Below are 13642 nucleotides of genomic sequence, written 5' to 3' on the forward strand. Positions count from 1 at the left end.
TGGTCTGAAGGAGGTTTGCCGGTAATGTTCGCGAACATTACGGGTAAATCTCGTGAAAACAAAACGGAGAACAAAATCAATATTCTTTTTTATTTTTTAAGTAAATATGCAACAAAAAAAACCGATATCTTCTTATAAATACGTACAACATAATTATTACTCTTTCTTTAAGATTTGATCACAAGCATTTTTTTTCAAAAACTTAACATTAATGCTTCTTTGTATAAAGGGTGGCCGTCTGAACCACTTACATAATAATTGCTAAGGTCTCAGTAAACTTAACATCAATACAAAAAAATTAAAGCTAGTACAAAACTTATAATAAAGTTGTGAACGTTAACATAACGTAACAACAAATACAACATTGCGATTGGTTGATGTCAACATCAGGACGTACACAAACGTATACTTAAACGTAGATATGCAACGTAACTGTAACGTAATGAGAGCGCAAGTCTCATACTTCCTCTTATAAATAGTCTGAAAATTTCAATAATTTGTACCAACTCAAAAACAGAAAATAATAAAATTCCTACTTTGAAAGACACTGGGGAAACTTTCTAGTTATACAGGGTGGCCCTCGCATACGCCTCCAATCCACGCCCGATCCGATTTACGGACTATTGCACACAGTTCAGCCGGAACGAGACGTGCCAGGGCAACCCGGTATAAGTCCTACCGTTATAAAAAAATAAATAAAAATTGAGCTACCACTAAACAATATTTTAAATCACATACTGAGATTTCTTTACATTTACAATAAACTTTTATACAGACCAACCTTCAAAAAAGAATATTACAAAATAAATACAAATTCAAATAAAAAAATTGAGCCTTTGTTTACTAGTTTTCGGTGGGCAAATTTGGCAACGGCGCGCGCGCACGCGCACGAACAAAACTGAAAGCTTAAGTACTATCGAAACTGGGCTCTTGATTGAGTGAAGAGGGGCGCGCCCGCGCTTTTCTCTTTTAAGTTTGCCCACCGAAACGAAATTGCTAATTCTTTCCTTCTCCCCCCCCCTGGGTTACTCGAAATTGTCTTTAAACGTTCGTCTCCGCCTCGTCAACCGTCCGAAAAGTTCACGCGCACAGGGTGACATTTACTGTGTGTGCGAAAAACTCGGAAAATGTGTCGCAAAGAAAACCAAGATTTTGAATCGCACAGTAAATGCGCACGCGCTGTGAGTACAATACACTGAATTATACACAACAATGAAAATGTGAACATTAATTTACTTATCTTTAAGACCTCCCAATAAAGAATGTTCCATTAAACTCGTATTAGGCTGATGGGCGTAGTTTCGGATTTGGTGCAGGGAGATCAGCTGGTTCGGGAAGCCGTTGGTCGGCTGGGTTTTTGGTAGATCGAGGCTGTTCTGTTTCGGAAAGCTGATCGCGTCGTAGAGGTACGGCCGGTTCGGCGCGAGCTGGTGGTTGAGGTGATTGAGGTGGCCGGACATCGAGCTGATCGGCGTGAACGCCGAGTTCGCGTTCGTCTTGGTGATCGTCGTGTCGTACGAGTTGGAGAGGTTCGGGTTAGGCGTGCTAGGCGGCGCCGGCGGATTCTGGCCGAGCTGCTGCCGTATTATCACTAGGTCTTCGTTCTGCTCCAGGATCTGGCGCGGAATGTCCGTCGGATAGTCGTGGATGTTCTCGGCGCTGTCCGGACTTACTTTGGGCCAGTACGGGTGATCCAGACCTCGATGGTTTAAACCTATGAACAAAAGTTTATACATTCAGATCTGCTAAACGTGTATTCAAAATTTTTTAATGCGCCCATTCTTCGCCCATTTTTTTAATGTTTTACAATGTTGCGCCCGGATTGTGCAGTCGCGTTACCCTTTGTCCTCAAGAAAGACTTCAATATCCTTCAAAATAATCCCAGGACCAAATACATGGACACAATGTGCCCACTTTTCGCCCATTTTTTAACTTTGTTTTTAATTATAAGCCCTAATCTCCAAACTGTAATTTGATACACTTGCCCGGAATGTTGCAAAACAAAAATGTGCTGCTTACGACGTAAATAAGACTTTTTTTAAATAAAAAGTTTAAAATGTGCTCCTACGGTGCGCCTATTTTTTAATTTGTATTAAATGTTGAGCCAACATTTGTTGTGCGCATGACGAACACGCTTCTTATTCAAGAGTATCTCAATTTGTTGTTGTGTTTGTTGTTTTTTAGTTTTTATTAGTTTTATTAGTTATTGACCACACATTTTTTGTTCGTTTTTAGTAGTAAAACATTGAATATGCCTTCCAATTCAAAAATATTTCAATTGACGTTTTCAAGAAGGGCACACGCTTTCTCCTGACACAAATCTTTCTTAAGAAATCACTGAATTTAAAATATGCTTCTGCGCCCATTTTTTAGTTTTTGTTCATTTTTGAGCACACTTTTTCTGTTCATAGTAAGGCGTTGAATATGCCTTTCATTCAAAAATATTTCAATTGACATTTTCAAGAAGGGCACACACTTTTTACTGTCACAAGTTTGTCCTAAAAAATTACTGAATTGAAAATATGCTGCTGCGCCTATTTTTTAGTTTTTATTTGTTTTTGAGCATACATTTTTTGTTCGTAGTAAGACGTTCAATATGCCTTCCAATTCAAAAATATTTTAGTTGAGATTTTCAAGAAGGGTACACACTTTTTACTGTTACAAGTTACACTTAAAAACTACCGAATTAGAAATATGCTGTTACGACCATTTTTTAGTTTTTATTCGATTTTGAGCAAGCATTTTTGTTCGTAGTAAGACGTTGAATATGCCTTTCAAATCTAAAATATTTCAAATGACATTTTCAGGAAGGGCACAAACGTTTTACTGGCAACAGTTTCTCTTAAAAAATTACTCAATTGATAATATACTACTGCGCCCAGTTTTTATTCTTTTTTGAGGACACATTTTTTGTTCGTAGTAAAACGCTGAGTATGCCTTTTAATTCTGAATAGGGCACACACTCTTCTCACAAGTTTCTAAAAAAATTACTGAATCAAAAATATGCTACTACGCCTATTTTTTTAGTTTTTACTAGTTTTTGAGCACACATTTTTTGTTCGTAGTAAGAAGTAGAATATGCCTTTCAATTCAAAAATATTTCAATGAACATTTTCAAGAAGGGCACACACTTTCTTCTGGCGCAAGTTCCTAAAAAAAATAACTGAATTGAAAATATGCTATCGCCCCTATTTTTTTAGTTTTTATTAGTTTTTGAGCACGCACACATTTTTTGTTCGTAGCAAGACGTTGAATATGCCTTTCAATTCAAAAATATTTCAATTGACATTTTCAAGAAGGGCACACACTTTTTACTGTTACAAGTTACACTTAAAAACCACCGAATTAGAAATATGCTGTTACGCCCATTTTTTAGTTTTTATTCGATTTTGAGCACCCATTTTTGTTCATAGTAAGACGTTAAATATACCCTTCAAATCTAAAAATTTCAATTGATATTTTCAAGCAGGACACACATTTTTTACAGGCACCAGTTTCTCTTAAAAAAATACTGAATTGATAATATACTACTGCGCCCATTTTTTGGTTTTCATTCTTTTTTTGAAGACACATTTTTTGTTCGTAGTAAAACGTAGAATATGCCTTTCAATTCAAAAATATTTCAATGGACATTTTCAAGAAGGGCACACACTTTATTCTGGCACAAGTTTTAAAAAAAAATGACTGAATTGAAAATATGCTATCGCGCCCATTTTTTTAGTTTTTATTAGTTTTTGAGAATACATTTTTTGTTCGTAGTAAGACGTTAAATATGCCTTTCAATTCAAAAATATGCCAATTGACTCTTTAAAGAAGACACATTGTTTTATGACACAAATTATTTTATTGGGCGTGTCAAAACCATATATTTAAACAATTGAAAGTATGCGCCCATGTTGCGCCTATCTTTTAGTTTGTAGTATATTTTGAGTCCAACTTGTTTGTAAGCGGGGAGATCTTGTCTTTATTTAAAAAAAATGAAAATATCGCGCCCACTTTTCGCCCATTTTAACAAGAAAACATTTGACAGTTTCGGCGAAATGAAACTCACCCAAAGTGTGACCAATTGGTGGCCGTTTGTCTGTACGTTCCGCATGCTTCTGCATGTGTTTCTGAAGGTACGTCTCCTGAGTGTAACTCTTCCCACAATACTGACATATGTGCGTCTTCAGGTGCTTGCTCTCCTTGTGTTTTGGAATGTGTTCGAGCAGCGAGGGCTCGTCGCTAAAGCATTTATAGCACGAGTTGCACTTGTATGGCTTATCGGTTTGATGGCAGCGTGAATGTGATTGCAGATTACTTAACTGTGAGAACGCTTTTTGGCAACCCGGATGTCGACATCTGAAAAGCAAAACGGGGAGGTTTCGCATTCGCTTCGTAAGACATTTTGGCACTTACTTGTACGGCTTGTCACCCGTATGGGTTCGTATGTGTTGTTGTAGGTGTGACAGTTGCGTAAACTTCCTTTGGCAGATCTCGCAACGGTACGGTTTTATACCTAAATGGATCCTAGTGTGTTGAGATAAATAGGAACTGTTGGCGAAAGCTTTACAGCACTGGGAACACTTGTACGGTTTGGATTCTCGCATATGCGCCTGCGTGTGCAGCTGCAACTCAGCTTTTGAACCGAACACCTGCAACCGAAGGAAAGATCTTGCGTCAAAAATTTGCATCAAAAACATGCATCAAACATCTTATCTCATAGAATGAGCACATTTTGCATCAAAAGCTGCATTGAATCAGAATTTGCATCGAAATCATCAAATTTGCATCAAACATCTTATGGATTTAATGTAAGCGAGGTGATAAGTTATGTTGAGTCAAGTTTTCATCAAAAACAAAAAGCTTCTGAGAGCCGAATCCATTTCCTTCAATAACGAATTTCATACAAACCCACAGAAAGAGAACATTTTGCATCAAAAATTGCCTTGCATCAGAACTTGCATCAAAATCGAAGACTGCTTTCATCAAAAACATCAAAAGATTTATTGAAATCACATAAAAATGGTGTCTGATTCGAAAACGTATTTTACTTAAAATCCTGACAGCAATTGACTAAGATATAGCTTTTTATTTAGACTGATAGGAGGCAGAGAAGATGCTTTCACGTATTGGCTGAAATTTGACTCGAAAATAAAACTTCTGCATTAAATTTGAACTAAAGGCATCAAAAAAGTGTTCGACTCAAAACAATTGGCTACGATATCGCTCCTTGTTTAGACTGATAAAAGACAGAGAAGATGCTTTCACTTATTGGCTAAAATATGACTCGAAAATAAAGGAAATGCATCAAATTTGAACCAAAAGCATCAAAAAAGTGTTCGACTCAAAGCAATTGGCTACGATATCGCTCCTTGTTTAGACTGATAAAAGACAGAGAAGATGTTTTCACTTATTGGCTAAAATATGACTCGAAAATAAAGGAAATGCATCAAATTTGAACCAAAAGCATCAAAAAAGTGTTCGACTCAAAGCAATTGGCTAGATATCGCTCCTTGTTTAGACTGATAAAAGATAGAGAAAATGCTTTCACTTATTGGCTGAAATTTGACTCGAAAATAAAGTAAATGCATCAAATTTGAACCAAAAGCATCAAAAAAGTGTTCGACTCAAAGCAATTGGCTACGATATCGCTCCTTGTTTAGACTGATAAAAGACAGAGAACATGCTTTCACTTATTGGCTGAAATGTGACTCGAAAATAAAATTTCTGCAGCAAATTTGAATCAAAAGCATTGCTTTTTTTTTGTTCTCAAGTTAGACGAGGAACGCTAATGATATTTTTTATTTACCTAGCCAAAGTTTGGGTATGTCTAGCAAATGTTTTTCCCCTATTGAAATTGGAGCACAAAATTAAAACCAAATCGTACTCACATTCGTTTTTTTTAATTGAAGCATAAGTGCAGAGTATCGTAGATGTAGAATTTTCGTATACATTACTACCATTTTGTAGAACTGTTTAGAATTCGTTAGAATTTTTTTAGAATTCTTAGAATGTTATAGAATTCTTAGAATTTCATAGAATTTTTTAAGGATTTTGGTGTACTCTACTAGTATTTTGTAGAATTTCCTAGATTTATTTAAGAAGTTCCTAGAATTCTATCAAGAAAAGTTCCAAAAAATCCAAAAAAATTCAACAACAATGCTAGAAAATTCTAAAACAATCAACATTTGTGAAAAATTCTAAACATTTTAGAAAAGTTCTCAAAAAAATTTTTATTGGATTTTCTTAGAACTTTTTTAAAATTTTCTTAGACTTTCTAAAAGTTTTTAGAATTATTCCGGAATGTTGATTGTTTTAGAATTTTCTAGCATTTGTTTAGAATTTTTTTGAATTTTTAAAAAACTTTATAGAATTCTAAAAAAAGTACTAGAACATTCAAGAAAATCCTAAAAGATTCTTCAATTCTAGAAAATTCTAAAACAATCAACAAAATTCGTGAAGAATTCTAGAAAACTTCTAAAAAAAGAATTGTATAGATTTTTTAAAATTTTTTAAATTTTTTAGAATTCATTCCGAAGTTTGTTGAACGTAGAGTAGAGTAGAGTATATTTTTATTTTCACGTTTTAGAACTTTCTAAAGCAGTTAGCCTATCGTTAAGTGATCTTCTTTATTGTTAACATGTTCACATTTGGTCGCAAGAGGTTTTTTAGATTTAAAAATTAGCGTGTCTAACGATTCTCCGACAGTAAATCGCTCTTTTTTGACTTGAAACATCGCAGCGCCTAAAAGGCAGGCTAAAAGGTTATATGCTGCCACATCACCGGAATATATTTAAAAAATGTTTCAAAACCCAGGGACCGAGATCTCGAAGGAACAGATAGGACAGACCACAGACGACGGAAAATTGAGCATTGAGCGTCTTCCAACTGTACGATTTTAACCCCGTTCTTCGGCTCGTATTTGATTTTCCTTACTACTTTTTTAGATCTCGAAATGGGGCAATATTTCCTGATTTTTGAAACCGCGCCTTTTTTGAGTGTCAAAATTGTTGGCCCATACCGTCTTTCCACACCAATTCTTCCTTTCTTCAATTGAAGCACAAATAAAGAAAATCAATTTGCCGGAATTTGTTTAGGAAAAACCTGGACGTTTTCTTAAATCTGCCCGTAACCTCTGGAGAGTTCCAGATTGTTAACCACACCAGTGAACATCCAACACACTGAATCGAGAGGAAACAGCCTTGGGAAATAGACAACGACCCAAGAAAACCGACTTATCCGGAGTGTCCCAAGGTTGTCTTCAAACCGGTTTCCTCGTGCTTTTGAAAATGACGTCCAGTTTTGGGCCGGGAAAGACGTGCATATTAAATTACCGAGCGTGGGTACCCGTGGCAAAAACACCACGCAGGGAGAAGTCGCGACTCGTGCGTACTTTACACATTTATTAATATCAGGTGACGCAATAAAGCGTAATTGGAGTAATAATCATCGGCTGTAAATGACTCGAACTGGTTGGAGCGACGCGAATGCGACCGAATTTTTCGATGGGCGTGTCCGCCGAAATGGCAGCGTTCGACTAATTCGACTTAATTAAAATCGTTAGAGAAGAAAAAACGGGAACGACACGCTCCATTTCATTTTCAAATTAAAAACGAAAACCCAAATACCGGCGAGTGGAAACTTCCGGGAGTGTAAAAATACAACGAGACCGCTTCGTTCGCAACGTGAGCCGAACGTAAATATAGCACCCCAGGCGAAATTTAGCAATTCGAAGCTGTCTATCATTTACTACATACTTATGTACTCTGTATATACCCACATAATTAGATACACGAAATTTCCACATATCGAATAATTATTCTCTTTTTCAAAGATACTGCACGCCACATTTTTTCGACGGCGGCGGCGTCACGAATGATTAAGCGCTTCCTGTTTGGTGCAGAGTGAGCGATTGCGGAGCGTTAGAAAAAGGGCGCGAAATTGCACTTTTCGAACGAGACGCGCGCGCGTTTTTCTCTCTTGTTAAATCCTCCTTCTTTGTTAGAAACTTGTAGTGATTGTCCTTCAAAAAATTCAATAGCGAGGTCGAACCATTAGAACACCTTTTATTTTAATTACATCGGATAAAATTATTGTTGTTGTTGTTGCGCGCTACTTTTCCCACTAATTATCGCCGAAGTGCAGTTGCATTTTATACGAGGCCAACCGTAACCGAATTACGCAAAAATTCCGCCAAATACCAATTAAAAAAAACATAGAAATAAGCGCGCTGTAAAAATAAATTGTTAATAAACGTATTTATTAATTACACATTCGACCTTGCCCAAAAAAAGTTACTTAAGATTATCATTTATCATGCAAAATTAATTAAATAGGAAGTACAAAATTATTATAATAAGAAATTCGTTATAAATATACGGTTTCGGTGAGAAACGCCGGGAGATTCGACGTTTATTGTTATTTCGGCTGTTACGTAAGGAGAACTAATAAATAAGTTTGTTATTTACGAGTTCGGGTTTTTTTCGAGATTGGCGTAAAGATCTGACGGTTTTTTTTATTTTAAACGCGCGATGACCTACCGAAATAAAATGACCGCCATGGATTTGAATATTTTTTATAGATTTCATTTCAGAAGATTATACATTTAATTAGTGGAGCGAGTATTTCAGACATCGGGGCGCCATCAAGTCTATCGAGATTGCTGACCGGCGATAACCGCGTTTGTTTGTTCCAACATCTAAGCCGAAGTGGTTATTAGTGAACTTGGCGATTGTATGTGATAAATTTACATGTTATAACTTGTGCACAAGTCTGATAAATAATAATTAACTGTAATAAATCAGTAAAACAGGACCGTTCCAAAATCATTAATAATTAATAAATAAACAAGTCACGTAATTAAATTTACGTTACATTATTTGACGCATTTGATTAAAATGTAATACAAAATCCATCATATCAAGGATTCTGAATGGCTCTCATTTACACTTTTGCAAGTTGTTAAAGCCCTTAAAGATGCCTTTAGATAGATGTCTTTAGGGTTTTTCAGAGACTCTCGTCAAGGCACGTTTGTAAGCACACTTCAAACAGGGTTTTAAAGGCTTTAAAACCCAGGATTTCCGAGCTTCTACAATGCTCTTGGAACCTCTTAAGAGACATTCGAATATTTTAGAAGATTAAAGGTTTTTAAAGATTCTAAACAAGAAGCTCTTAGAAACTGACGGCGGCTTTTAAAAGCTCTTGAAAGTTTTTAAACTTTGTAAAAACCCTTAATGACACTTAAAATCCCTTAAAGCGCCAGTCCGAGGTTCTAAAGGCAGTAGAGACCATTGAAGAGTCATGGACAGGAAATATTTGATAACTTCAAAGACTCTTAAGGGCTAATACGACAATTTAAAAACCTATAAAAGCTCTTAAACGAGCAGATTTAAAAAAACTTGGAGAATACCAAAGGCTATCCTGAAAGGGTCCGCAAGATTTGACTTTCACACCCTTAAAGGGTCTTACTTGGAGAATACCAAAAGGCTATCCTGAAAGGGTCTGCAAGATTTGACTTTCACACCTTTAAAGCGTCTTACAGTCGACCTTTCAAGCGAGGGAAAAATGATTGTAGAATTATGGCGTATACTCCTAGCATTTTTTAGAATTTTTAGAACTATCTAGAATGTTTTTTGAATTTTTAGAATTTTGATGTACACAAAATTTGAAGTGGTTAACCTCGAGGAGAAAATCACTGAAAATGTTGGTGTACACTACCCGCGTTTTTTAACATTTCCAAAAATTTTCTTAAACTTTTTTAGAACTTTTGTAGAATTCTTTTTGGTTTTTTTCAAAAATCTTTGTAGAATGTTTTAGATTTTTTAAATTTTTTTTAGATTTTGTAGAATTTTTTAGAATTGTAGTGTATACAAAATTTGAAGTAGTTTCCCCGAGAAGAAAATCACTATAGAATTTTAGTGTATTTTTTAGAATCCTCCAGAATTTTTTCAGAACTTTTCTTGAAATTTCTAGAATTATTTTGGAATTTTTTCCGAACGCACATGCGCACAATGAATATTTTATACAATTTCTAGAATAGTCTAGAATTTTTTTAGAATTTCAGTGTACACCAAATTTGAAGAAATTTAACCCTCGCTTTCAAGGTGCGAATAGCTTCCAAAAACGTAAAGACTCTTCAAGGCTTTTGGAAATTTTTGGCGGTCCTTAACGGCCATACACCCTTAAAATCGTATCAAGGACTCTTAATAGTTCTCAAACATTTTTACATTTTTGAAAGTTGTTAAAGCTCTTAAAGATTCTTTAATATCCTCTGGAAATTCATCAAAACTCTCAAAGATTTTAAAGAGTCTGGAGGACTCTTTTGGAGACCTCAATGAGAACCTCGGGCTTCTTCTAAGGTCTCTCAAGAATCCTTCAAAACCCGGTTCAAAACTAAGTGCCTTTAAAATGCCGTTATAAACGATTGAAGGCTTTTGAGAGAGAAAGCAATAGAGAGAAATTTTCTAGAATTTTTTAGAAGTTTTCTAGAATTTTTTAGAATTCTCACGAATTTTGTTGAATGTTTTAGAATTTTCTAGAATTTTTTTACAATTGTTTAGTACCTTTTTTGAATTTTCTAGAATTTTTTTCCCGAACGGACATGAGCACACAATTATTATTTTATACAATTTTTAGAATTTATGGCTCTTTGCGACTCTTAAAAATCTTTACTCACATTTTCGCTTCGAGCATAAGTTTGCTCATGTTTGCCTGATTTATGTCGAACTCGCCTTCGGATCGCTCGGCGTCGGCAAAGAAATGACTTTTAAATCTGCGTCTGTACAGTGATCGAGGATAAGTTCAGCAAAAATATGCTGAAATTGAAAAGCGGGTGCTCGATTTATGCCTTACTTGCCTTTGGCTGCTCGGAATTGCTATAGTAACCAATGCCCAGCGAACCGAAGGTGAGTTCAGCACAAATCGCACCCACTTTTCGATTCCAGCATAATTTTGCTGAGGTTTGCTTAATTTATGTCGAACTCGCCTTCGGATCGCTCGACATCGGTAAAGAAATGATTTTCTTAATCTGCGTCTGTACAGTTACCGAGGATAGATTCAGCAAAATTATGCTGGAATGGAAGAGCGGGTGCTCGATTTATGCCTTACTCGCCTTCGGTTCGCTCGGAATTGCTATAGTAACCAGTGCCCAGCGAACCGAAGGTGAGTTCAGCACAAATCGCACCCACTTTTTCGATTCCAGCATAATTTTGCTGAAGTTTGCTTAATTTATGTCGAACTTGCCATCGGATCGCTCGACATCGGTAAAAAATGATTCTTTAAATCTACGTGTGTGCAGTTACCGAGAATAAATTCAGCAAAATTATGCTGGAATTGAAAAGTGGGTGCTCGATTTATGCCGAACTCGCCTTCGGATCGCTCGGCGTCGGTAAAGGGACGACTTTTAAATCTACATCTGCACAGCTACCGAGGATAAGTTCCGTATAAAGCTTCAGCAAAATTATGCTGGAATTGAAAAGTGAATGTTGAAGTTTGCATGATTTATGCTGAATTCGCCTTCGGCTGGCTCGGAATTGTCGTAGTAACAAGTGCCGAGCGAACCGAAAGTGCGTTCGGCACAAATCGCACTAACTTTTCGATTTCAGAATAATGTTGCTGAAGTTTGCATGATTTATGCCGAACTCGCCGTCGGCTCGCTCGGAATTGCTATAGTAACCAATGCCGAGCGAACCGGAGGTGAGTTCGGCACAAATCGCATCCACTTTTCGTTTTCAGAATAATTTGTCTGAAGTTTGTTTGATTTATGCCGAACTCGTCTTCAGCTAGCTCGAAATTACCGAGCGAACCGAAGGCGAGGTCGGAGCAAATCGCACTCAATTTTTGAATTCAGCATAATTTTGCTGAAGTTTGCTTGATTTATGCCGAACTCGCCTTCGGCCCGCTCGGAATCGCTATAGAAGGCAATGCCGAACGAATTGAACGCGAGTTCGGAACAAATCGCACTCACTTTTCGATTTCAGAATAATTTTGCTGTAGTTTGGATGATTTATGCCGAACGCGCCTTCGGTTCCCTCGGAATTGATATAGTAACCAATGCCGAACGAACCGGAGGCGAGTTCGGTGCAAATCGCATCCACTTTTCGGTTTCAGAATAATTTTTCTGAAGTTTGTTTGATTTATGCCGAACTCGCCTTCAGTTAGCTAGAAATTGCCGAACGAACCGAAGGTGAGTGAGCAAATCGCACTCACTTTTTGATTTCAGCATAATTTTGCTGAAGTTTGTTTAATTCATGCCGAACTCGCATTCGGATCGCTCGGAATCGCTATAGCCGAACGAATTGAAAGGAGTTCGGCACAAATCGCATTCACTTTTCAATTCGATTCGAGCATAATTTGAGTGAAGTTTGCTTGATTTATGCCGAACTCGTCTTCGGCTAGTTCGGAATAGCCGAGCGAACCGAAGGTGAGTTCGGCACAAATCGCACTCACTTTTTGTAACGTATTAAGTTTTTTAATAACCCTTAGAGATTTTCAAAAGCTCTTAAGCCGTTCAATACCAATCTCTAAGCACCTCTAAGCCCTTCAAAGGTTCTTAGAGTCCCTTGAAAACGTAAACGTAACGGAAGAGATTCTTAAAAGCCCTCAAAAATCCCTAAAGATTTAAAAGTGCGTCTTAGCCTTTACGCACTCTTGAAACTCACTCTTAAAAGCTCGGTTAATGTGTTTAATTTCTCTTAAACCTCTGTTAAAAAACCCTTGAAGTCACATAAGTTTTTCAAGATTTACAAAAGCTCTTAAAGATCGTTAAAGATGCTTTAATGATTTTAAAAAACACAAAAGCTCTTAAAGATTCCTCAAACACATTTGTACACGCTCTTAAAAAGTCTTGAGGGGACTCTACCAGTGTAGGCCTTACAAGGCTTTTGGTGCCTCGTAGAGACTATAGAAAACATTCGAAGATTCTTAAAAGTAAGACTTAGAGTTAGCCTTTAAATGGCATCCGAAAGATCTTAGAAACTGATGGCGACTCTTAAAGCCTTTAAATGTATTTAGAGCCCTTTAAAAATCACTGTTAAAAACTCGTTGAGTCACTTTTTCAGCGTCAGCATTTCAAAATTTACAAAAGCTCTTAAAGATGGTTCCTAAATTCCGTCAAAGGACCCAAAAGCTTTTAAAGGCTGTACGTTTGTAAAGACACTTTTCTTATCAACTTTCGAAAGCTTTTAAATACTCTAAAAATCCAGGATCTTAAGGTCTCTTGGAGAAAAACTCTCAAAAGCTTTAAATGCCAATTAAAAGTCCTCCAACCCTTAAAGGACTGTTTGGGCCACTTGGAAGTTGAATTGTAAACTCTCATAGACGCTCCAAAATTTACAAAAAGGCTCTTAAGGGCCTGTAAAGAACGAGACATCAAAGCGCGTCTCTTAATACTCCAAAAGAAGGTTTTGGACCTGGTTTTTTAATGCTTAAGGCTCTTTCAAAGACCTTCAAATGCACTCGCGCTTTAATAGATCTTCAAATCAACAATTTCAAAACGTGATGCAGTGAAAGGGGTAACAATCTCTTTGAGAAAAAGACGAAAAAAGAGATGAAGATCAGGGGGATGTTTGATGAGTTCGGCGTATGCTTGGTCGAGGGGAGTCCTGAACAATCCCCAACCCAAATGAAGAATCCAGAGGAAAGGTGGATCAATTTCTTTGGG

The 13642-nt window shown here is 36.7% G+C and overlaps 1 protein-coding gene across 2 annotated transcripts in view; it reads right to left on the reverse strand.

The window, feature by feature from the left end:
* Window positions 1-73: 73 nt before the first annotated feature.
* The window catches only part of LOC116176075 (zinc finger protein rotund-like), a 35898-nt gene continuing 22329 nt past the window's right edge, over window positions 74-13642 (reverse strand). For both annotated transcript variants that reach the window (XM_031494542.1, XM_031494541.1), the window contains 3 exons: window positions 4399-4634; window positions 4052-4341; window positions 74-1714 (listed from right to left, as the gene is read on the reverse strand). In XM_031494542.1, the coding sequence (XP_031350402.1) occupies window positions 1233-1714; window positions 4052-4341; window positions 4399-4634 (1008 nt within the window). In that variant the 3' untranslated portion in view covers window positions 74-1232. The remainder of the gene's footprint in view (window positions 1715-4051; window positions 4342-4398; window positions 4635-13642) is intronic.

Source organism: Photinus pyralis, unplaced genomic scaffold (assembly GCF_008802855.1).
Source record: "Photinus pyralis isolate 1611_PpyrPB1 unplaced genomic scaffold, Ppyr1.3 Ppyr1.4_LG7, whole genome shotgun sequence".
NCBI classification, from domain to species: Eukaryota; Metazoa; Arthropoda; class Insecta; order Coleoptera; family Lampyridae; genus Photinus; species Photinus pyralis.